The sequence below is a fragment of the Typha angustifolia genome, chromosome 7 (genome assembly GCF_048772165.1).
Source record: "Typha angustifolia cultivar Huaian chromosome 7, ASM4877216v1, whole genome shotgun sequence".
In the NCBI taxonomy this organism is placed as follows: domain Eukaryota; kingdom Viridiplantae; phylum Streptophyta; class Magnoliopsida; order Poales; family Typhaceae; genus Typha; species Typha angustifolia.
Window position 1 is genome coordinate 4,704,116 of NC_133245.1, and position 27,839 is coordinate 4,731,954.

Sequence of the window (27,839 nt, forward strand, 5' to 3'; positions counted from 1 at the left end):
ATAGTTCTACTCATAGTTGATTTGTTCTTGCAGTAGGTAGTTCTTGATTAGTCTACTACTGTTTATTTGACTCAAGTTTTATTATCCGAAATTCATCAAGGCTAATTGTTGCTCTGGATTTTCTTGCAAGAAAATCCATTTTGGCTGAAACTTTCTTCTACTTATGCTGAACAGCAGAAAAAATGTAGTAAATTTTGGGGAAAGTACATTTTATCCCACTTTCCCAAATTTTCATTTGACATTTAAAGGAAATTTTAATGAAAGGAACTGTTAAAGGTTCTGAGCTATGTGGAACTGTTGATTATTCTCTCATAACATTAAAGGAAATTCCCGCCAAAATTGAAATTTTTTAACATTTTTCCCCTCATGTGTGGGCTGTAGTAACAACTTCTACGGTCAGAAAATGCTAATACAAGAATTTGTTTAGGTGAATTTAGTTGAGGAAAGTTGTAGAATATATGTTTCTTTTTCTTGGAAGTTGGAACAACTTTTCCTTGGCTTGCTTGTTAAGTTTTTATGTTGCGAATGATAAAGTTGGAGTTTTCTTGTGAAATTTTCGTCCAATTTATTTCAAATACTGTGGAAACGTGGCATTTGTTTTTTAAGCCTACCTCTTGCAGTCTTCCACTATATGCTCTAATAAGAAACTAAGAAAGTATAGAAAGCACTAGAAGATTTGGAGTTGTTCAAATTCCTTTTCTCTTGCATGTCTAACATTGAAAAGCAGAACTTCTTTTTTGTCCTTTTCCTACTGTGGATAACTGAACTATCCCCGTTTTTCCTCTCATTACTAGGCATGTTGGTATGAACTATGATTTGATGGTAACTTATTTGGAAAATCCATCTAAGCCAGTCAAAGCTTTTGGAAGTTGCTGGCAACTTGTCTTAATATCGACAACCTGTCTTTATCATCAATTTTACAACCGTATAACTGGGTATTTAGAAAGTTAGCATGTCATTCTCTGAAGCTTAGGTTCATTCTGTTTTGTGGTAATATAGTTATCTTTTTGCCACCAAAAAAAAAAGAGAGTTTAAGTTCATATCGTTTTAGCCTTCTGCAGTTCAAAATTTATCAGGTTTTATCTTGTTACTTATATATCTGTCATACTTTCTGTTTCTACCTTGCAGTTATAGATATCTTAAGAATGACTGTTTTACATCCTGATGGAGCTAATTTACTTTCCAAGCACATCGAGAGTGGAAAAGGTGCCAGGAAAAAGCACTTCTTTGTTATCTTATTCTTTTTCAAGATTTTAAACTGTATTATGACACTCTAGTTATAGTTGTTGGTAGTACATGAAAGTAGAGATGCTTTTGGTCTCGCATGGCAACCATAAGTTATTGCAGAACTACGACCCTCCATTATCCTGTTGTGTCTAACTCCCTCTTTCTTCTTTTTGTGGCAGATATACTAAAGGAGACATTTCAAAAGGCCGTAACAGCTCCTACTCTGTCAGCTAATTTACTAACTATCATTAAAGCTGTTACAAATCTTTTTAGGCATTCATGTTTCTTCCCGTGGTTACAATCCCATTGCAGCGAGGTTATATTTCTTTCCAAACTTTTGCTATAATTTATTAAGATGATTTGAATATGTTAAAACAGATTGTTGCACAAATAAGGAAGAGTGATTTCCTTCAAGTAAAGGTGCCTTGAGAGGGAGAAGTCCAAGTCTAATGTGAGAGGTAGTAGTAAGAAAATACATGATTACACTGTGGTCACTGACCTTGTACTAATTAAGATGAATGGAGGAAAGATCCATGTAGCCAAACCCTAACAGTTTTCCTCGGTTGTTTTTATTGCTAATGAAAGTAGGGAGAAAGCAAGATAATCTATTAAATGAACTAGTATATTAATAGAGTACCTGGAGGCATCATTTTAACCATATTATGACATCTGAGGATATTATTTTATCATCTGGTGAATTCATACTGCAGTAACTAAAACTATCTGGTTTATTTACTCTTTGACATCTTGGAGTCTGTTCATAGCGAACCTTTGTTCTGCAACTTATCTAACAAGTTTTCCGTCATTGAATGTTTCAACTCTATCTTCTTTCATCTAATTTTTTCCACTATTATATCTTGTCTGTTGTATTATTGTTGTCATCTGTTTGTTGTATAATATTATATTTTTCGTAGAAATAATCAATTTTTTAAAGTGATTAGTTTGGCGGATTATTGAGTTATGTATGCATTATGATATCTTTTGCGAATTATAGAACCAATATTTTATCAGCTTACATTTTTGCCATAATCTTTACTTTCTATTGCGAGCATTGTCAAAATTTAAGAAATTTATGGTAAACTATCTGAATGACATACAGTTGTCCATAGAAAACTTTAAGATGAAAATGAGAAAAGAAAACATGCAGAAGTTCAGTACTAATGAGAAATTATTGATTCAGATTCTTAGTTTGACAACGCTGTCAACTAGTGTAGTCTTTTAGAGCACACTTTGACCGCCATTCAAAATAACTTCCTCCTGATCTTGAATATTTTGACTTTTGACTTATTTTTATAGGATCAAATCATTGATAGATAATATGATGAGCAAAACTGTTGATTTGAATTATTTGTCAATCTTAAGGGGGAAAGAAAGAAGTCAATTTCAGATGTTATGATTGTCTATCACTTACTTTTGGGGATGTGTTCATTTTGTGAATTTTCAGATTCTGGATGCCTTGTCCAGTTGTCGACCATCTTTCAACAAAAATACAAATTTATCATTTGCCACACTATTACTGAAGTAAGTGTCAGTTGTTCTGTCATTAACACATGGTTTGTTTTGTCAAATTCTTATAGTTCCAGGCTAATGAGAGATTATTTACTTTGTTGTGTCCTGCTTGTTAGTAAGGCTTCTCTATGTTATAAATAAGCTTATCTATATTCATAGCATATCTATTGCAAAAGGCATTAGATAATCACATGGTAGAATTGGTTTCTTAACGTTCATTTTATTTCCTTGTTTAAAAACATAAATTGTATTTCCAAGTTTCTTTTTGTTCATTTTGTATGATGTCTATGCAAACTTTAAGATGGCATGTCTGCTTATTCCTTGAATAAAAATACTAGGTTGTAAGGAATCTTGCTAATATGTGTTTTTTCCTTGTTTAAAGAAATTAATTTGTTAAAATCTAACTAGCAGACTGATGATGTAATAAGACAAAGGATGAGGCAAATTGCCACTGTGGGCCTAAAGGCAATAGGTTGAATTAAGGGGACTTTTGCAATTTAATTATATTTGATTTTTTTTATTTGCAATAATGGACTCTAGTGTGCACCAGAAAAATAAGGCACAAGAGAACTTTAAAGGATTATAAATAATCAAAGGCATATGGTACGACACAAGATGTAGAGGACTATGTTGTCTCTGGTTGTGTAATTTCCTAAGGTTTTGACAACGGACTCTCGTGCAATAGGCATGACATGTCGGTCTTTGCTCGGCATGTATTGTGGCAGCAAGTGGTGAGATGGTGTGCCACTGCATATTGGCAGATTGGATGGGCTCAGTATGTCTAGAAAACAATTTGTAAACCTTTTTTAGGGCCTTAAGTAAATATTAGGGGCTAAATTGAAGTCTTTTAGTGCTAAAAATTAGTGTAAGATATGCTTAATACTTAGAGGCATGCGTAGGCAGGAGGGAATATCGAGATACTCATCGAAGTAAGATACATTCAATACCTGGAGTTATCGATCAGCAAAGATGGGCATGAGGGTCCCCAAACAATGCCAGTAATTCACTGGCACAATATGTATCAACATGTATCAGCATGTGATGGTTGACATGGCGAACATTGGTTTTGACCACATCACATGAAGGACAAGAAACCAGATTCCTAGGAATGTTGTATGCATATAAATTCCCAATATGAAGTACATAAATAACTGCATATTTTAGTAGGGACAGAAGAAGAGATTGATGAGACCTCAATATTCTAATAAATTTTCTAGATACCTAACCAAGCACTTCCATATATTTTGTTAATGTAGCATGGGGCAATAATCAGACAGTATCGAATTATTCTGTTCTTGAATATACTTGTAAATATATAAGCCCATGCATATGTTCTTTGCTGATGACATCATGCTGAACTTTTGTTTCAATAAAAGAAGATGAGATGTTCTGGATATAGTTGATAAGATAACAGTAATTGTATTAAATTTATTTGGCTTATACTGATTTGCTTTGTTTTCTTCAGCATTACTCAAGTAAAATGCCAGATTTCATTTCATTTCATTTTGCAGTTATGCTGTACTGCTGATCGAGTTGAAGGATAAAGATTGTCAAGCTCATGTTCTCTCTGCAGCTCTTGAAGTATGGCCACCTTTTAGTGAACTTTTGCAAATTTTAATCTCTCTCTCTGATATGATATGATATGATATGATATGATATGATATGATATATATATGTGTGTGTGTGTGTGTGTGTGTGTGTGTGTGTGTGTGTGCAAAGATTATAACTTCGAGATGCCCTTAATTTATCTCTTTCAGTGAAAATATTTTGTGTTGGCTTTCTGGTATATATTGTTCACATCCTAGATTATTGTCAGATTGCAGAAGATGGGAATCAAGATGTTGATTCAAGATTCCGGGCGCTTGTCACAATTGGTTCTCTTGTATCCTTTGGGAAGTTATGTTTGACATTTTGTTGGTTTTGTGGTTCACAGTTCTGGTTTTGGTTTCAGTTGGTTCAGTTTTGACCCCTAGAAAAAAATTGGCCAAAATGTATCAGTTGTACAAAAGTTGAAATCAACAAACTTGCAAGTTTTGGCCTTAATTTTCAATAAGTTTCTTCAGTTACTGTTCCATCTCAGGCAAAACTTACAAACAATGGTAATTAAAGGATGCACCATCTATGCTAGTTTTGCAAGTAGAGCTGGAAACTGACCTTTGCTTGCCTCAGATACTTATTTACACATGGCAAGTAACCTGGTTCCAATCCTTGGATAATTCTGTTTCCTATTGTCCTCACGATGCTGTCTAGCAGTTGCTTTTAACTCAATTCGCATTCGACTAATTATATCACATATGGTAATGCACATAATTGATCTTGATACTTTGCTTGCCTGTTACATAGCCTATTTCAAAAAGAGTGAGCAACAAAAAATTTGTTAGGAAAATCCCACAAGTGAGATCCAAGAACGAACTTCCACAGATTTCATAGCTTAAAGAAACTTGACTATACTTTCAATTTCCACTAGGTGTCTACATTTTAAAATCTAATATAATTGACTAGGACCAAAGCAAACAGTTATTTCCTTACTATTTCTAGTGTTGCACTAGATTGGTCTATACATTTTATGTTCTTTATCTTCCGTTTCATTGTGAGCTAGGTATGTTCAATGTTTTTTCTTTTTCATTTTGGCTCTGTTACTTGAACCTATATTTATGAAAAATTTTGCATCCATTATGGATAGAATATTTCAGAAAGAATTATGTTTAGTAGTTTCATCTAGCACATAATTGTGGTACTCTTTTGTCACATAATCATATTTGTACTGGCGTGTGAATATCTTCTCTAGTGGTCATTATTCCTTATTGAATAAATTGGTACGTCCTTCATACTTCTCTGGCTAATAACTAATCCTTTGGTCCGACGAGGGGATTGTGTGGGCCAACTATGCTTTGGATCTTCTCTGCCATACTTTGTACTGAAATTTCCGGATACAAACATTTGTTGTCCCTAATTTTGATCCCCAAATAGATGTTAGATGGTCTCATAAAATCCATCGCCATTGATTTTGATGTTCAAAGTATTGCGCAAGATGCAAAGTCTTCAAAGGACTTGAAGATTGCTGAAGTGGGAGCTGACATTGAGCTCATAATCAAGGCGACATAACAATAGATATGCAGGTGTTTCTGTGATCTCCACAATTTCTGATAATTCTTTTTCGTCTCCCTTTATTTTTACTGTTTGATCACATCTTTGACTCCACATCAGTGATCTCCACTATAAATTTTATTTTTAGTTCCCTTTTTTCTGCAGGGTAGTCCTGGAATCGGAATGGTTATCTTTTGATGAAGCGAGTGAGTAGCATCCCTCAGGCCCAAGAGAGTAGCTATCTTGTGATCAAGATACCTATGTTGCTTTTATATAAAGATGGATCGGGTTCGGGATCGGGATCGTGGATGCAATAAATCAGTGTCATGAATTATTGAGCTCAAATGAGAGGTGGTAAAGAATTGCATTCTTTCAACTCAATGAAATTTATCCATTATGTGTCTTTTGTGTTTTCTGGTGATGGATCGTCAATCTTAACTATTAAAATTTTGTAATTTGAATCTTTTGTATGGTTGACATGTGTATGAATCTTACCATGTTACTCTTCCATGTTGTCATTATGATCAAATGAAGTCCCTTAATTAGGAGTGTAAATGAGCTGAGCCTGAGTGAGTTGACTCTTAGTTTATGCTCTGTTCGAGATTAATTTGAGCCCTCCAAAGATGTTTAAGTTCAACTTAGTTTAATATGAGCTGAGCTTAAGCTGATCTAGGTCGAGCCTAAGTTGAGCCCGAGTTTGATTAGTGGAGGCGGCAGCTTGATCTGTAGATGTTGAGTTTGTTGGAGAGATTTTATTAGATTTAGGGTTAGGATTAGGTTTTTATTAGATTTTTATTTGATTTTTATTAAACACTCATCTTCCTGTGAATTACAATGTTGTGCCATGTAGGGCATCTTAACATAAACCAGATTTATTTTCCATTTTCTTTTCATAAACAGTATTGTTGAGTCGCTACTAAGACCAGTAGCGCAATCTTAACAACAAACAATATTGTTATGACGCTTGTTAGCGCTGGTGCGTTACTCAAAATATAAAGCATTGATCTCATGGGCAGTTTATTCTATTAAGAACGGCCGGGATGCCGTCACGCACCTAAGGGTTGTAAAGTGCATGCATGCATGCAAGAATTCATCGCGTTGGAGCACGGAGTCGACGACGCGCAAGAAGCCATTCGATTTCCTTTCATTGGCTGATTAAGGTCGAAAACCCAGGGGAAAAAAAAGGCATCGAAAGATCCGATATAACCTATCTGGAATTTTTTCACCTCGAAGTTTCTATTTGAAGCAATTTAACCCCTGTTAAGAGTTTTTAACTAAAATAGACTCATTTAAAAAAAAATTTATCCTCAAATTTATATGGGGTTTAATTTACTGTAGTCTTAATAAAAATGATGAACTAATAAGTATTTTTTAAAACACTAAAAGACTAATTTTTTTTCCTAAACTATTAAAAGATAAGTTTAAAAAAATTATATACATAAAATACTGAACATATTAATATTTTAGGACTAGATAAAAATACTGATTAGATCTGCATTTTTATTAGGACCGTTAGACCCATTTGATAAATAAATTTGAGGATAGTCGATTCTGGTAAAAGAAATTTAGAATAAGGTTAGTTTGGTCGAAAATTCCCCTGTTAACTCGTCTATCAATCAATCCTCTGCCGTTCCTTTCTTAGAACGACTTTTATACGTCTTGAATCTCTTCTTTTGGTAATTTCTCTGCTTCAACAACCACGCTATGCTTGATTTAGGGTGGGCTTGATTGACGGTCTTCAATCTGCGGCGTGTCTCACTGCCTCTTTCTACCTTATTTTACGAAATCAATTCTTCTTTGCTGTGGGCATTACACTTATACAAATGGATACTAGTTTTGGAGAATCAGCAGGCAGTGATCAGTGATCACCAGAACCCGTCTTGCTCCGGAAGCAGCGGCATCAGCGACGACGCCGGGAGTTTTGAATGCAGCATCTGGCTTGAATCGTCGCAAGACCCGATTGTGACCCACTGCGGCCATCTCTTCTGCTGGCCCTGCCTTTACGAATGGCTACGTCTCCATGCCCACTCGCCTCACTGCCCCGTCTGCAAGGCCGCCGTCGAGTTAGGCGAAATTAGTCCCTCTTTACGGACGCGGGAGGACTCTCGCGTACCCGCAGTCTAAATCCATTCCCCCTCGGCCCACAGGGGAGCAGCCTGCGACAGGCCCTCAAGCTAATCCTCATGGGATTCCGGGGGTCATGGGCGGTGCTCCAGTCGCCACCTCTATGGAGGGCTTGTACCCAGTGGTGAGCTAGCTTCGAGGTGCATGGATTCCCGTATGGACCATCTGCTGTTTTTCCTTACGGGTATGAGTATAACCATTCATTTCATGTCAGGTATGGGGCAGGGAGTCCTACAGCAGGCGTTCATTGGATCTGGAGGTGGCGTTGTTTCTTGTTGGTTACCTTGTAGTTGGAACCGTTCTCGCGATTTAGATAGTTACAGTGATGTTATATATGTATTCATAGGATTCTGATTACCGTATGCATTTACATTGTTCTACATTAGTGGCATGATTGTTCATAATGTTTCTGTTTCTTGATAAATTAGCCACTGCTTGCGGCACAAAGTGAATAATTAGACATGGTATCATCTATCTAATGGGGTCTGTCATCTGTGTTTCTTTATAATGATATTTATTTTTAAATAACAAAGTGTAAATCAACAGATTACTATAGTGAAGTATTGGCAATGTAGAATTTCATGCAGGTGCAAGTAAAAGTCATTGAGAGATAAGGTAATTTTACAGGTTATAAACTGTGAGGTGATCCAACAGAGAGGTGAGGAGTTAACAAGCCTTAGCTTCTCATATGGCAGGAGGAGACATACTGAAGTTTAAAATTGAGCCCGGAGTAAGATGTTGCCATATATCTATCTGCAGTTTAGTCTATGATTGTTGGAACGACTTGAGTAGTTTGGTCATTTTAGCAATTCTTAGTTAAATTTGATAGAGAAACAAACAATCTCACTTTAATCTAAAGGCTGGTTTGAAATTTTTTGAATCACATGAGAGTAAAGTAATATTATTATAAGTATATATTCGTAAAATATATTTAATCCAACTTTTATATGTGCATGGAAGTACAGAAATATTAGAGCTTTTCTTTATATTACTATAACTAATACGCTTGTCCTATTAGTAACTGCAGGTTCATCTTAATTGGGTACTGGAGAGTAGGGGCTATCGAGCAAGTTTAAGAGAGGCTACGAAGATAGGGGGCATAATGGATGACATGCATTTAGAGCAAGAAATAGGTTATACAGAAAGGATAACAAGAAAGTGTTAGATGATAATTGGCGATTTATAGTACATTGTAAGAGAGATGATGTTTTGGGGGCATTCTTTTAGCTTTGGAAATAAAACAATTGTGGGAATCTGGGAGATGCTGTAGAACAAATGATTAGATGTTGAGGGAAAATTTCCAGCTTTAGTTTAGACGTAAAATATATACTACTTATTGTTGCTTTTGGCAAAAGAAACAAGATGTGGATTAGATCCTGAGATAAGATAATGTTGGGGTGCAATGGTATATGAGCCTCACTATCCACTTGTGTTAAATAGCAAAAATGAGAAAATCCCCAAATTCGTGTCATTCATTTTGCAGAAAATGGACTTATTCAGCCGTTCTCCACCTTAATATACGGTTCTAAAACAAAGATTGTGGAGTTTGCAGATCTATTTTTCATTTTTAGTCTTAAAATTGATTTGAACATGCAGAGAGGATAGTCTGAAGGCAGAGGACCTTATGATCCCTATGGAAGAGACTTTTAGAAGAATTTAATCATTTGTAGTTATTTCTGTGGACTTGCATCTAGTTATGACATTACAAGAAGGTGAAAACCCCTTTAAGGGTTGGTGGGGGAAAATTACTAGGTACGCCTGCGTAATTTGATTGTTTATCATTGAAGGTTAGGATAATTCAGTGATTGAATCATTGGACATAGGCAAACAGTTTAGATGTATGTCTTCTGCTTGACAATTTTGCGGTACATGTTCACAATGTGTTCTGATTTGGCGTGTTTTGAGATTGTTTTACTGGAGTAAGAGGTTGCAACCTTGTGCAAAATTGCTCACAGAATAATGATTCTAGGTGTCGAGGTACTCGCCGAGAAGCACTCTTTTAAGCATTGGATGTTGTTCATTATAGAATTTTTAGTAGGAATTAGGGAATTGCAGCATCTGGTGCAGTAGAGTTCTTACAACATTTTGCATATGCAGTTGTGGATGGACCCAACTAATTCAGAAGTGCAAGATAGACAAGTAGATAGACAAAAGCCAGCACTTAAGCAAGATACTGCAGCACCAAACTTGTAGTTTTATCGCTCTTCCTATTCCATTAAGTGAGTCTAGTGATAATGTCGTAGTCTATGATCACTTTATCCTATCTCTTTGGTAGTGATACAATGAAGTATTTGGTCCAGTCTCAAGGTTTTAGTTCATTGTATCACTACCAAAGATGATAGAGTCTTCAGTCTATGATCATATCTTTTCTTACTAACACTTACGCATCAGTTTTGGTCTTCCATTGTGTCTCCAGAAACCTCAACTTGAATGAAATCACTCTTTCATAAATCCTTGGACAGTTAGCCAATACTTAACATAGTTGGTCCTTTCTAGCCAGTGCAGAAGTTCTTCCTATTTTTTTTTCTATTTATTCAGAAGGTATGGTATTCTTCAACACTGTGAGAGTCCTATAGCTCTGTCTGTGAATATTACACCTTTTCCAGTGCAAGTAATGTCTCCTACATACTGTGATGGCCCAGTTTCATCCAAGAACTACTGCAAGTAGGGAGACATGGATACTGCAATGGCCTTGATAGCTCCATCATAGATAGTTAGACTGACCCTCTGTAACCAAAATGCCCTTCCTTTTGGAGGAAAGGCTCCAGCTATAAAGGCCACACACGAGACTGCAGAGTTATTGGAGAATTAAATACTTTATCCTTTAGATATGGGACAAGTTATGGGCTACTAGTTGACCAGAGACTGTATATAATTTTTTAGTGTTCACATCTGTATCAGGTTTCTTAATAGAGTTCTTGCTAACCTTTTAATGCAGGAGACCACTGATGACTTTCCCATGTGCTGCCATTGCAGTGGCCAAGGAGACACCAGTGATAGATTTCTGGGATCTGAGACTGTACTTTGTCAGCTGTAAGTTTCCATGATTTATTTAGTGCATTCTAAAATAGTTTGGCCTCTTTCTTACCGATTCTTGACTTGGTTTCTACTCAACTGGAAAGCTTTCAATGCTCATTAATTGAAGGGGTAGTACCTTCAACTATTCTCCATGAGCACTTGCATGGTGTCTCAGTTCGGTAACGTAGGTGAATCTATCATCTGGAGCTTCAACAAGTTACTTTGCTTAGGCTTTGTTTCCTTGCATTCTAATTCAAGGGTAAATTATAGTTTAGCTCTAATTAGGTAAAATAAGAGTCTCCATTGCGTCAAAGTAAGCCTAATTTCCTCTTCCTATTTCTTACACTTTGGCAATATTATGTTGGACGGAGAGTTGACTCTATTCAACTCACAAACTATGGAACTCATCAGTCAAGATCTATCTATCCATCCATCTAGAGTGTTTATTAAGCTAGAATTTATGATGAGAAGATGGTCAACATTTTGGTGTCGGTGTTAATTAATGGCTCCTAATAATATTAATGTTAACTAGAGTTCTGTATCTACGTCCGTACTCCCCATGCATTATTATTCTTCGCCAATATTCTTCCGCCATTTTTGGTGTCCCCTCACACGTAGAGTGTCAGTCAACCCATCAGCTCATCTTTTCTGGCAAAAACTTTGCCGGCAATGCATTGTACTTCTCACTACGATTCTAAAATTTCCATTTATTAGAAATTTAAATCTTTGGTTTTGGTTGATAACGATATGAAACCAAGATAATTAATAACAATAATAATTTTATTTGCATTAATGGGAGTTTATTTCTGGATTGCTGTATCTTTTGGATCATCTTTCTAACAGTAAGAGAGCTATTGTAAATAGATGGAAGAATAAACTGGCTTGGAAAGAAGAGAAGAAAGAGGCAAGTAGTGGTTAATCCCATTCTAATCCATTAAAATACATGACATTATAAGATTAATTGCATTTAAACTTATAAAGCATTGCTTGCTTTCGTATATTCTTTTATTTATTTTTCATAACATTTTAAAGTTACGACGGTGGTGCAGACTATAAATACAAATGTTATACGACTCGCAAAACATCTAAAATTAATATATTTAACAAAATTTTAAATAGATAGCTAATGTAATAAAAAGTTCTATGAGAATAATGTGTCATGAAATATAAATAAAAAAGAGAAAAATAAGTATAGAAATTTTATTTTTCGTTCTCTTCCTTTCTAAATTAACCTCTATTTTTATATTTACTATCTATTAGACTAACCAGCCTTTAAGTTTAATTAATCTACAGTACTAAAATTAGCAGTATATCTATTGTAAAACTTGAACCATTCACTAAAATTAAAAATCTCTCCAAGCCTTTCTTCCTCAATCCTCCTCCTCCTTTCTCAATGGGTTCTTCCATGCCTTTTAAAACATAAGGTATAAAAGAAAGCTACCAAATTAATAAAGTATCATGAGCAATTTTTTTGACATTTGAAACATAAATAAATAATAGTTGAAGATGTAAAGTTGTATCAATTTTATATATCAGTAGTACATCTGAGCCCTTTTCTCCACCCTCCATTCTTCTTCTTTATGAGTAAAAGTAGAGAGTAGTGGCATCCTGATAACTGACAGGAAATTTAATAATCCCAAGTGGGTTTTTCACACCTAAAGAGCCACAGCCACCTCTGAGGGAACCCCACACTTAAATTAAAGAGCCACCCATTTGCCATTTCCCAGTCTAATCTGCTATAGAGGATTTCAAACAAGCCCAGCAACCAATTCCCACCAACCTTTCTCTTTCTCTCTTTCTCTCTTTCTCTCACTCTCTTAGAAAAGATGCTTATTGCATTCACACTTGCAGCAGAAGAAAAGAGAAAGCTATCACTTTTTCTGAGAGACATCCATCCTTACAACTGCAAGATTTGCTCTTTATCCTACAACTGTAAGGTGTGCTCTTTTCAGCTATCTTGCAACCTTACAGAAAGTACTTGCACAGGATTTTAGAGCAAATTAAGGATCCAATTGTCCATAGATAGAGAGAGAGGGATACATTGCAAAATATGCTGGGGGCTTATTCTGAAATCATATAAACTAGTGACAAATTTGGTGTCATGTAGAACATCTTAGCATTTTAAAATAATGTTATAAAAATAAGTTTATAAGAAATGGTGCAAGGTAGTTTTGGAACAGATGGATTTAATATTTTATAGAATATTAATAAAAATAAGTGTTAGGTTTAATTTTTTTTTAAAAAGAACCTAGTCCGATCATAACTTGATTGCATAAACTGAAAACTAATCCTTCCTAATCCTTGGAGGGCAACTTCATGACAGCTAAGCCCACCTGCGTCTAATTGTCGGCGCCCCATTGGTACTTTGAAAGTTGGCGTCAACCCGAAGCATCCTCAACCTCTATTCCTTTGTCCAAATTATTTTTATTCATACGAGAGAACCGGATTATTTTATTCTCTCTCTCTCTCTCTCTCTCTCTCTCTCTCTCTCTCTCTCTCTCTCGCCCATCGTCATAAAAGATCTCTCTATCCGCCGATTTCGACTGACTGGAATAACTTATTCCCGATACTGAATAAGTTCGCCTTCTATTCCTAGTCTTCTTCTAAACTTTTGACTTCCCTAGTCCGCTTCTCTTCCTCTATATATAGACCTCCTCCATCTCCATCTCCAATTCTCCCTCTCCCTTCCTCCACTCCACGTAATGGCTTCCGCTCGCATCTTCGTCCTCACGATGCTCTCCGCCATCGCGATCTCCTCCTCCGCAGCTGACCTGGCCTTCCGCGAAGCCCCTCAGTTCTACAACTCCCCCAGGTGCCCGCCGCCGCTCGCGACGTCTTCCGCCGCCTCGTGCTCCCACTCCTCCTCCGCCGTCCACGTGGCGATGACCCTGGACGTTGCGTACCTCCGCGGCTCGATCGCCGCGATCCTCTCCATCCTCCACCACTCCTCCTGCCCCGAGTCGATCCAGTTCCACTTCCTCGCCTCCTCGGCGATCCCTCACCTCAACGCTACCATCGCCTCCTCCTTCCCCTCCCTCTCTTTCCGAATCTACCCCTTCGACGAGTCCCGGGTCTCGGGTCTCATCTCCACCTCCATCCGCGAAGCGCTCGACCGCCCGCTGAACTACGCCCGCTCCTACCTCGCCCATCTCCTCCCGGCATGCGTGCGCCGCGTCGTCTACTTGGATTCGGATCTCGTCCTGGTCGACGACATAACGGGTCTGGCTTCGACTCCGCTACCGGATGGGATCGCCCTAGCCGCGCCCGAGTACTGCAATGCTAATTTCACGTCGTATTTTACCCCCGGGTTCTGGGCGAACCCGGTGCTCTCCATGGCCTTCGAGGGGAGGAGGGCGTGCTATTTTAATACGGGCGTGATGGTAATTGATCTGGAGCGGTGGAGGGAAAGCGGATATACGGAGCGGATCGAGGAGTGGATGGAGCTCCAGAAGCGGATGCGGATCTACGAGCTCGGGTCGCTGCCTCCCTTTCTGCTAGTCTTCGCGGGTCGGATCGCGGCGGTGGACCACAAGTGGAACCAGCACGGGCTCGGAGGGGATAACTTCATCGGGCTGTGTAGGGATCTTCATCCGGGACCCGTTAGCCTGCTGCATTGGAGTGGTAAGGGCAAGCCCTGGGTTCGGATCGACGCCAGGCGCCCGTGCCCACTTGACGCGCTCTGGGCGCCATACGATCTCCTCCGAGCCCGACCCGTTATAGACGGATCCTAATCTCGCTGAAACATCCCCACGCCCGGATCCGTACTCTACTCCTATTTTTCTTTTCTTTTTTGGCTCGAGGTAACAACACGTCTTCGCTTAGTAAATTCTAGATGGTCGAAGCCGGAAACACGAGCATAGAAGAAGGAATTTAAAATATTTCCATCTTCGCTTTCCTTTTCTTTCTCTAATATTTCTGCAGAAAAAATAATAACCCGTTAATATGAAGGCTAATGTAAATAAAGAAATAAATTTATAATAATAAATTGAAGTAGTTTCCAAATTATAAATTGAAGTTTAATAAAATGCTTATATATATTATATAAAGCATCCTCAAAAAGGGAACACAATAAAAGGTACTTTTGTTTACCTTAAATTGGGGGTAATTTAGGTGTCGGCCAGAGTGATGAGTCTCCTTTCGTGAGTTACTTTCCACTATCAAATATTATTTAGGTCCATCAAATCCTAGTCAATCCACTGATCAACTTTTATATCTCTCCTTTTCTCTTATCTTTTTCACCGCTAGGCAGACCTTTTCATCCCATGTAATCGGAATGTCGGATTCTAGATTATGATTTTAAATATTTCATTTTTTATTAATTAAAAAGGACTAATTTTTATTTTAAAATCTAATTTTGTAATTAGTTTATGAGATTGTGATCTAGTAAAGAAAGAGATTGCTTAGAAAATCCATGGCCTCGTGCAATACACGTGGTTATGAACCAATCACCTGCGTGAAATCTTTTGACTATATTTTGTTGGCATTTATGGCTACATGTAATATCTATCATTGCATGCATCTGTCGGTAGAGAATTGACCGGAAGCTTCGTCACTGTATATTATATAGAATTCATTCTTTAATCTTTAGCTCGCATAACAAATGGAAAATAATAAAAAAAAAAGTTGCATTTAATATCCTATTTTTGCATTCTAATTCCTTTTTTTATCTTATAGGAATGGAACATCTTAAGTTAAAATATTTAATAACAATTCAAAATATAATAAAAAGGAACATATTAACCTCTTCTTGTTTAGAAGAGTTGAGTGTCCCTTCTTGTTTCAAAAGATATAAATCTCTCTGCTGGTTCACATAAACATTTTTGATTTTAAAATTAGATATACTAATTCTTAATATATATATATATATATATAATTATATTATTTTATGATAGTTTAAAATTTTAAAAATAATTAATGAGTTAATATGATAGCGGAGTTAGAGATTCATAAGCTCAAAGTAAGCTTAAATGCATGTCTTACTGACATATGAGAGAGATGGAACAAGAGACAGTCACTGGTCTACCTAAAAATTTGAAATAGCCTTTAATGAATTGACTTTCCATAATCAAGGTATTAGGTATATAAAAGTTAGCAGATACTTTTCACTTAATTGTCACTATATTTAAAATATTATTACCACTGAATCTCTTCTAAAATTATCATTATGTTTTAGTTATAAGATATTTCTAACATAAGATTACTAAAGTTAATAATTATATATATATATAGTGGGCTGGCTAACTTAGGATTCTCTTAGGGATGTTGACTACGTGGCCGACCTTAATTAATGCCAGCAACCACCAAGAAGTGAGGTCGTTTTCCACTATTTTATCTGTTGATAATGAGTCGGTTTTCATGACGTCTCTCTTCCATACTACCAGTACTACTCACTATTTGCTTAGAGTTAGAAAAAAAATCTAGTTCAGTAATTAAATATTTTTAAATTTTTTTTAATATCTAATTAAGTTTATTTTTTAAAAAAAATTAAAACTAAGAAATAAGATTAATTAATCAAGTTCGAGTCAAACCGAACAAGACGGGGAATTTATTTTTAGTACTAAGCATAGTTTTTAGGTTTTTCCTTCGTGTATTTACGTCTTCAAATTTATTTATTTGTTTGTATATCTTTGAAAATATATGATTTTTGTGTGGATACTGATAAAAGACATACATACTGTATATTGAAATAGATACATGCAAATAAACATAAGGGTACTTCCATCTTTTATAGTTAAATTGATTTAAATTGATGAAGTTTTGATGGTTTGTTAGGTTTGAGGTATATTTATGTTTAAAAAAGAAGAGAGTTTTAAGGGGTATCTATACAAAAATTGAGGCCTTTTCACTTTCACTTAAGTAAGAAAAATCTTATTTTATTGTAAGCCTCTTTATACTAAGTATAATTAAGGCCTTTTCACTTTCACTTAAGTAAGAAAATCTTATTCTATTATAAGCTTCTTTGTACTAGTATAATAAGTAATAACTATTTATCCCAATACAAATTTACTAATAGTTATTTATCTCTTATCTCATCTTCCATCTAATATTTGGTTATTGAACAAGATTTTCGCCGATTACTTATTTACCATTGAAAATGTATTGTTTCAATCGAACTATTATTTCAATCATTCTCTTCATTATCCTCTCTTATTCTCTCCTCTTCCATTCATCAATTATAAAAAAATATTTTAATCATTTGCCAAATTATTACACAGCCTACAAATTATTAATGGTTAAATAAGCAAATGTTTTAATTATGAAAGCATAATGACTAGTAACTTCCTTGGGTACCATCAATATATGAGATAAGATATAGAAATAACCAGTAACAAAAGAGAAGGTTGTGATTAGTTAGATCTAGGGTGTAACCCAACCTAATTAATCTCAATTTTTCCGATCTCTAAGAATCCAATTAATCTCAATTTTTTGATCTTTAATAAACGGATCAGACGGATCAGGTTCGCGTCAAATATATCGAATCCTAGCTATAGATATTTAAGGCTGTTTATTCTTTTAAGTTTGTAGAGAATAGTTATATAGTAAATAGAAGTCTTAGGATATATTCAAGTCTCTCAAAAAATAACTTTTTTATTTCTATTATGTTTACTTAATATTATACTTTTATTTTTAGTTACTAAATTATCATAATTGAGTGTCAAAAATTGTGACTTATTGCTCTAGAATTAAATTATTACATTTTTTTCTTTATTTCATAGTATGCTAGTTATTCGTGAGGAATGTAAATCTGATCCATTATCCAATTGAATTAAATCCAATGAATATGAATATTCCGATTACTTATCCATTTAAAATATAAAATCTGATTCGGAACTGAATGGGACGAAATTAAATAAATGTGGATCGATTGGTTAAGTTAGATCAATTTGATGAATGCAATGATATGACCTTCAGAATTTTAATTCTGGAATGGAACAAATATGGCCTGAAAAAGATCTGATAACACTTATCTATCAATGTTTTAATTATAGACATCAAGGAATAATACTTTCTGGACATCCAAGGAACACCTTTTAAAGAGCAGAAGACAAAAGGAAGTTCATTGTCCTCGTACGACACAGCCGTAGCAGATAGTGTCTTAATTATAACTAACTCCATTGGAACTTTTACTCTGGTAATTGACAAGAAAAGTCACTAACCGAGGAGTTATAACACGATATGCAGTTCTCCTCTTTCTTTTTCTATTGACTAAATTACTATCTTTTGTGTATATCAAGTGTAAGCCATGGAACTCTGAGTTTAGATCGAGAATCCCAGAATTCCTGGAATGTTCGAACTCCAGATCAATATGGGAAGGTCCCTGTCAATCTGATATGATCAAGGGTACTTCGAAGGCCATACCGTTGAACTGCTCGGTCACCAGCTCTGAAGCCATCTCCATATGCTTCTGAAGTATCTGACTCAATCTGGTTCTTGAAATATTCTCCCAGTTTCCTATCAGACTCTGATTTCGGGCCTTTTTTGGATGAGGTGGAGGATGAAGTCGATGAAGAGGTGGATGCAACATTACTGCCAGTCCCCGACATGATCTCGGAATCAAGCCACATATGAGCCAAAACCTGGCAGATGCCTTCTTCAACTTCTGGACTAAGACGTCGAAATCCTGCAAAGAGAATATCGTAACTGAGATTTTGAGGTAGAAAACATTTGATCATAGCTGCATCGTTGTAAAGTATCTGAAAACTCGTGAATAAAAACCAGTCGAACCCAATCGGCAGTCTGCTGTTAAAGTTCTGAAGCAAAGATGCGTGAAAATCAATAGGGAAATCTTTTGATAATCTAGCCTCTCTTGGATATAATTGCTGTACAAATTGAGCAGTTATATTGGTCGCGCATGTTACTTCTCAGCCTTCTGACAGTTGGTGAGCATAAGACAGAACAACGACTCCAATGCACCAAAACATTTTTTTGAGTAAACCCGCAAAATTCAAAAGATTTTTTTTCGAGTAAACCAGCAAATTGCTATATCAACCAAAATATCGCTCAAAATATGAAACATTGAACTTCAACTAGAACACAAGATTTCTCATGGCAAGAAGAGAAGGCTAAACCTGCAAAAAAAGTTTAGTCAAATTCTATCCTCGATTGACATGAACTTCCACCATTTGTTTTTATGTTTTCTTTAATCAGAGATGCAATCTAACTGATTTTATCCAAGTCACCAAAACTCACATCTCTCTGACACACCAATCCATCTAAGAAAACCTAGCTCCATTAAACAAGCAATGCTTCATGCATAGGAACTTGCTGAACAATTACAAAGAGAGGCAAATAGAAGACTCTACCCATCTCACACTAAATACCACAAATCCACAATGAACTGCTTTTGGATAGTTCCAACTGAACTGAGACCTCTACTAGACCAATTCTGACAGCTTCTTTCTAGGAAACAAGGTCCATGGATTTCATATCACATACACATACAAGGAAAAAAGAAAGTTCAGGAAAAAAAAAAACTTCTTTTACAACTATTTTTGTTGTTGGAGATCCTGCCCCAATTTAAAGCAAAAAATGTCAGTCAATCTAAGTATCAAGTTATTGCATATCCGATTCACGACCAGATTATTTTGACTTATAACAAATTATGGATTGATGAGAAAACCCTAACTTCTTGATAAATCGAGATGGTCTCAGTATCAACTCACTTTCCTCCAGGATAGATGAAATTAGATTTTGGTCACAACCTCAAAAACTACATGTTTGATTAACTGAGGCAGTAGTAACTCATCTAATAAACTGAGTCAGAAGACAAAAGAGTATATAATTGGTGGACAAATAGGACACTCCTAGATCTAGATTAGCTCACAGGACGCAGCATTCATAAAGGATAAAAGATCTTGTTATAGAACTGATGCCAAAATAAATAATTAAGGAAAAAGGTACCTTTTAGCCGAAGCCATGCATGCATCATCTCGTGAGCCAGTATGGACCCAGTTAGTAATCTGCATGAGTAAGAACTTGAGTACTTTGACAAAATCTTAACAATCAAAGAGACCTTCTTGACCAGTGGCATCATTGCAAGGTGAAAGACAACTAACTATCTGTTTAAGAAATATAAGGCAGCCTCTTCATTTAAGTTCATCCAACATTGCAATGAAAGAAACAGGAGGAAACTTGCTAGACTCGAAAAGGAAAACAAGTATTCTCAAAAGGACAAAAAGGAAGATGTACCTTGGTAACCCATACAATATAAGAATGGCAGTTACTTCACACTGGCGGATCAGTCTATATGGCCCTGTCATCATATCTATGATTCTGTCACCAGGACCAAATATTGGCCTTCTTAAAATCTGGTTGAGACTATTTTTTCATGAGTAATTGAAAAATGAAGAGACCCTGAATAAAACTGTGCAAAATAAATTAGACAGGTTTTGCTAAATCTTACAGTGCTGACAGTTTGCTCTTCAGAAAGACAGAGACCTCTGGTTTCAGCGACATGATGATGCCCCTGCACTCCATGATAGTTAATAAAATTTATCTATTATCTATAAGAAGTATAAATTTTAAAATTTAACCTCTTGACAAGTTACTGTAATTCAACATCTCAGCAGTTCCGGTCCTCACCATTTTTTCCCCTTCCATGGCTTCATTTAGAGCTTGTCTCTCAACCAAAAGCAACGGAATTTGTTGTTCTACCTTCATATTTAAACCCTCATAGAATTCTCGAATATCAAGGTAAAGTGGTTGACATTCACCATTGTCCATAATCGCAGAATGCAGACACTCCAAGCATAGCTTCCGTCCATCATCTAAAGTGACATATTTAATGTCCTGCGGCTAAAATTTTGAAAGGAAAAAAAAAGGAGAAATAAGAAAAACAATGTATCACATACACCATCAAGCACATCAAGTACAACATATGGCATAATGCTCAAAAGATCATGAAAAGCAATATGGATTCGAAATAGTTCATAAGAGACCTCTAAAGACCAAGTAATGTGAAACAATGGGATTGTTAAAATTTTAAGAATGATGATAGTTAGAAAGAGAAAAGGAATAGAATTTTATATCTCCATTCTCAAATAGGGATTCACACCCAAAACTCACATTAGAGATAAATCTTAAAAAATTTTATTTTTTCATTAACCCCGATTTAGTAAAAAATTGATCTATATATAGACCTCACAAATGATAATAAGCAAATAATACCCTAAATAATTACAAAAAAGTAAATATAACCCTAAACACCATAAATAGCAAATGTATAATAAAAATAATTAACTTAATATTTCCTAAAGAAAAAACTGCACTGATACTTGTGCTCGTGTAATATGTCACTGATATCCGCATCATTAAAAGGATCAAAAGGCATCCCAATGCATAAGTCTCCCACCAACATGGTACTAAGAAGGAGAGATGTGCATGGCATTACTTCCCAGTACTAAAGAGGTTATTTCTACTTTCTAGTAATTCAATCATTTAAAGTATGGATATTGCCAATATGCCAATCATCTTAAATAACAGTGAAGTGATCCCATAACTAAACGACTTCGCTTGATATGGTAGATATCAATCAGGTTCTAGGCTTCTAGATACCCTAGAAGAACTGACCTCCATGCGTTCACAACTGCAACATCTAGGAGTTCCATCTTGCTCATGTGAAGGGCAATATTTCTGCATCCAGAAAGGATGTGCCCGGTATTCAATGAGACCATTCCTATTTGTTGGTATCTGCAGAAAAGAGGTACAATCAGTTCAAGAAGACAACCAAGCACATAGGTTATCTTTGTAATTTTCAAGAGCATGCAGCACCTATTTCTGATGGTTATAATCTACTATGCAATAACAATATTAGGAGGCAAGATTTCTAAACTCCATAGTAAGTAAAATTGAATAGAAAAGGAAAAAAGCACAACTGATGTCATATATAGCTGACTATTGCACAGTTCCTGGTAAAGCAACCATCAGCAAGGAGAATGAACACAAATAAAGTACAAACACAATCTGTATATGTGATGTTAGCATTCCAATATTTGAATGTTTCATAATATCTCTGTAACAATATAGACATTATTGCTGATAAGCAAGGACTTTTAATCGGAAGACGGGTATTCTTAAGTCTTAACTTTAAACCTGAAAAATTTAGCAACAGGCTCCACTATTTCATCTAGGCATAAAATGAATGCATCAAATTGAGGGTACCAGAGTGATCGATGAAAGGATTTCAACATATGTGAACCAGAGTCAAAATTATTGTCTAAGCTCTTTCATTGCAAGTCCAATAGAATAATTCCCGTAAGTTGAGATTTCATGGAAGGCTCAAAAGATCCTCTGACCATATGTGAACCGGAAGTCTAATTGTCAAACAGATAGTTGTACAATCTAGACAAAGCAAATTTTGACAAGAAACCAAGCAGGCTAAATCGATAAATGGGGTTATCTAACTTATCAACAGAAATAACCTCAGTAGTAGTGGATTAACCTAATTGACAATACAGCCAGTCATAAAGGTTTGTTCACAGTACCTCCTTCAAAAGAAATTATGGTATCTCAAAGGCTCAAAAAATCACCAAAGGAAGTACCAAATAGTTGCAGATCCATCAGAACTCAGAACACTTCAATACATCTTCTCCACAAAATGGTAATAGAAATACAGACAGAAGGCAAGAGCTGCTGTGACTTAGAAAAGCTACGAGTGAAAATAAGCATGCAAGGAGAACTACTTACAAAATTCTTGCAAACATCACATCTTGGATGATAGAGCTCCTTGTAGCAGGACTTGTGATATGGTTTATCTCCAGTCATGGAAAACTGTCAAAATATCTGTTACTCCAGTAGGTTTAAGGATGAAATGACTTTATAATTGTTCACTTACCTCATAGTCAGTTATTGGTTTATCGCAAGCATGACACCGAAAACATTCAGGATGCCAAACAGAATCCATACAATTAAGAAAGCGTCCATTACCGATTTCACGTTTGCATCCAGCACATATCCTACATAAACCAACAAAAAGTCCAGAAACGACAAATAGAAAAGAAATACTGCACAAATGAATGGAGGCCTTAATTTCTTATGGTGGGAATAAGCATACATGATTCAATCAAGAATGAGAGGAACATTAACCCCAAGGAAAATAAGAGTCTTATAGAGAATACCACTGGAATATTTTACAGACTTATGAAAGAAAGGTTTGAGTCCACTATGATTAGCAATAACGATGCACAACTCACTCCAGAATAAACTAAGCTCTGCCAAATTAAGAGTTAATACAGACAAATAATGCACAAATTAATGGATGCCTTAGTTTTTTTAACTGGGAATAAATATGCATGATTCAATAAAAATGAGAGGAAATCTTTCAACATAACTCCAGAAAATAAGAGTCAATACAGAGAATATCACTGGTCTATTTTACAGAATCTTATGAAAAGGTTCTAGTTCACCATAATTAGCAATAATGATGGCCAGAATGAAGTAAGCACTCGCAAATTATCAAAAATAAAAAACAGAAATATGGGAATGCAATAACATGTCAAGCCAACTCCAGAGTCCAGATGAAGGTACCTGAAACCCCCTGAGGGGAATAAATATGGGAATGGTCTATCTACTTGACTATTTTGACGAGGAGGAGATTCAGCATTCAGGCTTTCTTGCAAAGCCTTTGCAAGTTGTTCATCTTCCTCCAAATTGGAATTAGTATCTAAAAGAAAGAGAAAAACAAATAAAACACCAAAACCCATGATTATATTCACAAGCAATTTTGGCTCAAAAAGGAAGAAAAATAGAGATTAATGGCGTTGGACGACATTTGGACTCATGATCTCTAGAAAACTGGGTATGATACCATATTAAATAACCAATTAATTTAAAAGCTTAAGTTGTTAAGTAATAAACCAATGTTGTATATCATATCTTTAGAAATATGAATGAGAATTTAAGAATATGGATGAAATTTAATGATTCCTACACCTTCCTAATTGCTAGATGTTCTACAGGTTACCACTGTAAAATTTATGGTTGTCATCATATACCCTACATAATTTCTAGAGGCTTTGATCAAGGGTCCTTAGTTTCTTATTTCTCATGTCTTAACTCTCATCACCTCTAGAGTGGTAGACTGGTAGATATTCAGATTTGGAATTTCTTAAAATAGCCTAAGATGTAAGAAATAAAGTAAAGTTAGTCATTCTTTTTTTCATTTGGACTATACACCTTTGCAAAAAGAATTTACTGTAATTCCTCTACCTCTATTTATTTGTCTTAATAAAACCCCTAAATTGGTTCAATCTAGCTTTGATACCGATACTAGGTGCATAACAAATTAAGCCATTTCCACTATTATACCAAAAAAATCTTGCTCTTAGAACTGCTAATAGACAAGAAGAGGTAGACTACAAACTTAGAGTCCAGACAATATTTTGTAGAAGCTGCTGTATACTTGTATTGCACATCAGGCCTTCTTCTTTGCCAAAGCGCACGACACAATGTATATATTTCATTATTTCCATTGCTCTTATCCTTTTCTTCTGCCCTACCTTTTACATTGCTACAGAAATTTGCTTTTTACTATCTTCCATGCTGAGTCAAGTTTCAAGCTTCCTCTTTCACCTACTAGAAGAAATTATGAAGACTGAGCACTCTGCGCTTTCCAAATGTATTAAGTATAACCAGAATATGTGGAAGTAAGAGAATGTCTATGTTAATGACTTATTTATAATGCTTGTTTAAAAAATAAAGCAGTCAAATCAGTCATGCAAAAGAAGTTACAACTGAAGAATTACAAATTTGTAATAGCATAAGCAAACTACTTATTGTTAATACAAGCTGATAAGCACAACACTAACCATTTTTTTTTAAAGAAACAACACTAACCAATTGCTTTCCCCTTCTGTTGTTCTTCTGATAAAGATAATGCAATAGCATGATCTATATCTTCAGTCTCACTTTCTGACAGCACATCCTGCATTCACAAATATTGCAGATTAGAGTATCGATCACAGACAAAGTGCGAGTCAAATAACAATCCATACACTAGAAGCTACAAGGGTATTTTGATATGCAGCAGTTGAAGAAGACACTAATAGATTTTAGAAACAAAAGAAGAAATTAATGAGAAATTTAGTAGCATTTGACAAATATGGAAGCCCAAAAATAGTCTGTAGCAAATTGCTCACAATTAACATCTTACGGAAATAGAAAAGAACATATTCAATCAAAACACTGATGGGAGAGTTCATACAAGACATTAGCAAATTGATTTGCATCATCAGGCTGGAAATAGCATGTTACTTATGGCCATGATATGTAGAAAGAAAGTAATGCTGTTTCAATCTGGTTATGGCCATGATATGTAGAAAGTTCTAATTTGTGCATACATGTGAACTAGTCTAAATGCCAGTGACACTTAACTTCAGCAATAGCTTCTAAAACTTAAATAGCCAATTCATCTTTGTTCAATTAGAACATACTTCACTGCGAATAAGAGTAATTATGCTTTATCTAAGGTTTGCTGACTTTTTCATCTCCCATATTGGGTAAAGAATGATTTCCTGCAGTCTGATTGATTATTTATGGGAGAAAAAGAAGTAATTATCAATCAACTGAAAAATATAGAAGTAAAAATGGAGAATCAAGAATATGTGATTACAAATGATCTCGACCATTCATTCGAAACCATATGATCTGTCTGCTTTCCATGGTGTTGGCCCCTTGAAATTTTATTGCTGGAACCTTTAAATATCTTATTCAACCAACCCATGGCTGGAGATTTTCTTTGGAATTAAGCAGAAAACTTTTGCCTGCACAGGACAAACAAAATCTATCAACAAAAAGAACTTAAAAAACTAGTGATATGGCATTCAAATTGTGACACTAATACATTTATTAAAATCATATTGAGAGCAGATCAAAGTTACAGCTGACAGAGGTGAAAAGGGAATCTAAGAAATGCTACAAAAACAGAATTACATCATTTCTAGATGTCAACATTCAGGATAATACACCTAAAAAATTTATTATCCATGTGTGCACCCTTCAGTAGCTTGATCATTTTTCAAATGTCATACACTTTGAGCTTCATCATAGATGCAAGATATATCAGAACAAACTTGAAGGTGCATCTGTAGATGTCAAAACTGTTAATGGCTAAAATTAACGTGTCCATGTCCACTAAATCAATAGCTCACGTATTCAGAAATATTGGGACTACTAACTGTTCCTCCAATGGCTTCAATGCTGTTAGCAGTACAATTACAGGGCTAATGGAACTCTTTGGATGACCCTAAAGAGACTCAATAAAATATATAACATGATCTTTAATAATGCAAGATTCCATCCACCAGAAGGTGATAATTCTGATGTAACTGAACCAACTACCAAATAAAATTTCTTTCAATCCTCATCAGCAAATCAGCCTACTCTCAGATATATTCCTGTTTCTGTAAGATATATATCAGCATTGCAGAATAAACTATCTGAGAAGGCAAAAAAAAAAAAAAGGAAATTTGCTGCTAACAAATAAGTCAAAGGCATAAATTGTTTGATTCATCACACCAGGGCTGTTTATGAGATGGATGAAAAAAGTGGAGAATAGTTCATTATCAATGGAGGCCTATAAGCAACATGAAGTTGACTATAAATTCTGTTATTGGATTGAGTGAACATAATTCACTGCAAATTAGGGTGGTTATGCTTTATCTAAGAATTGCTCGCTTTTTCATCTCCCATACTGCGTGAAGAATAAATTCCTGCAGTATGAATTGATTATTCAGGAAAAAAACTAATCATTAATCAAGTGAAAAATGTAGAAGGAGAAGGGAGAAATCAAGATTATGTGAATACAACCTAATGACCTATATTGTAGATGAAGCAGATAGATTACACTCCAGAAACTAACATACAAAAAAAAACTAAGGAATGAGAAAAACTTTATATCTCAGTTTTAGACAAGCGTGAGCAGGGCATCTTACATCAAATTGACATAACTTTACCGTGCCTAAGAAGAATTCAAGTCCATATGGAACCAAGTTGTTTTAAGTCATAACTTTAAGAAAAAGCATAAGTACACAATATAAAGAAAGAAAGCATGTCGTATGGCTTTCTAATTCTGTAGATAGGCAGTGTTCTTTGTTCATGGCCCCATAACAACAAAATACACAAAAAGGTAAAGCATTCTTAATGAGAACTTTAAACATAGAACCCTGCCTTGCTAGATGGGTATCTAATTAAGTCTTTATTATGAACTACGAAGTGTTAGAAGAGTCCTATAGTTTGAGGTACTTGACAATATCTCAATTCACTTCAATCTAATAGGTTTTGAACTTTGAGGACGTTCAACACATAAGCCTAGGTCTTTAAGCATGAGTATTGAATCAGGCATGCAACTTAACTTATCAATTCGAAAAATATTTTTCAAGAAAAAACAAAAGAACAGAACGGTGATTGACAAACGGCAGTAACGGTAGCTCAAATCTCCGAAGTTAGGGACTCAGGAAATCTAAGATCGAAACTTTATAAATAAACAGATTAAATAAGAATAAAGGCACCCAATTGAGACTTTATAATCTATGTCTCTTACCTCAGAGAGAAGAGGATTGTGCTAAGAACCCCGTATTAAGTGATACCCACATCGAATTATGGCCTTACGGCCATCACCAGTACATATCCGATACAGTCTTGAAGTACAAACCGATGGCCATCATCAAGTTCACCACTTAATTTCTTTTTTTTTAAATAGAAGTAAAAGAGAAGCTAAAAGACGTCGGGAATCGTTTCCATCTGCCCATAAAAGACTGTAAGAGTAGAGAAGAAGAACAAAATTGATGGGCCTTTGTTAATAGAAAAACAAAAAAGATGACAAGGATCAGAGTCGGAATATTGCAACGCGAAGTCAAAAAGGAAGGCTGACCTCACAT

The 27,839-nt window shown here is 35.5% G+C and overlaps 3 protein-coding genes across 4 annotated transcripts in view; 2 read left to right on the forward strand and 1 right to left on the reverse strand.

The window, feature by feature from the left end:
* LOC140762443 (ubiquitin homeostasis protein lub1) overlaps window positions 1–6,378 on the forward strand; it is a 42,298-nt gene extending 35,920 nt beyond the window's left edge. Inside the window, exons 17-23 of the mRNA XM_073100247.1 lie at window positions 1,129–1,206; window positions 1,407–1,543; window positions 2,672–2,748; window positions 4,248–4,317; window positions 4,553–4,618; window positions 5,707–5,855; window positions 5,989–6,378. Coding sequence (XP_072956348.1) covers window positions 1,129–1,206; window positions 1,407–1,543; window positions 2,672–2,748; window positions 4,248–4,317; window positions 4,553–4,618; window positions 5,707–5,841 — 563 coding nt within the window. The 3' untranslated portion in view covers window positions 5,842–5,855; window positions 5,989–6,378. The remainder of the gene's footprint in view (window positions 1–1,128; window positions 1,207–1,406; window positions 1,544–2,671; window positions 2,749–4,247; window positions 4,318–4,552; window positions 4,619–5,706; window positions 5,856–5,988) is intronic.
* A 7,062-nt stretch (window positions 6,379–13,440) lies between these two features.
* Window positions 13,441–15,441, forward strand: LOC140763313 (probable galacturonosyltransferase-like 1). The gene has a single exon (XM_073101440.1). It carries the CDS (start codon window positions 13,668–13,670, stop codon window positions 14,694–14,696), a length of 1,029 nt encoding a protein of 342 aa, XP_072957541.1. The 5' UTR covers window positions 13,441–13,667; the 3' UTR covers window positions 14,697–15,441.
* A 2,477-nt stretch (window positions 15,442–17,918) lies between these two features.
* LOC140762943 (protein DA1-related 1-like) lies at window positions 17,919–27,736 on the reverse strand. Of its 2 annotated transcripts, XM_073100928.1 has the most exons (12): window positions 27,503–27,736; window positions 25,574–25,724; window positions 24,799–24,886; window positions 23,491–23,626; window positions 22,799–22,919; window positions 22,651–22,734; window positions 21,535–21,654; window positions 20,548–20,760; window positions 20,369–20,431; window positions 20,155–20,273; window positions 19,867–19,925; window positions 17,919–18,586 (listed from the first exon to the last, which is right to left on the reverse strand). In XM_073100928.1, the coding sequence occupies exons 2-12, from the start codon at window positions 25,682–25,684 to the stop codon at window positions 18,267–18,269; spliced, it is 1,434 nt and encodes a 477-aa protein (XP_072957029.1). In that variant the 5' UTR covers window positions 25,685–25,724; window positions 27,503–27,736; the 3' UTR covers window positions 17,919–18,266. The 2 variants fall into 2 exon arrangements, with proteins under 2 accessions (XP_072957029.1, XP_072957030.1); XM_073100929.1 differs by lacking the exon at window positions 27,503–27,736 and having other exon boundaries at window positions 24,771–24,886; window positions 25,574–25,714.
* Window positions 27,737–27,839: the final 103 nt, after the last annotated feature.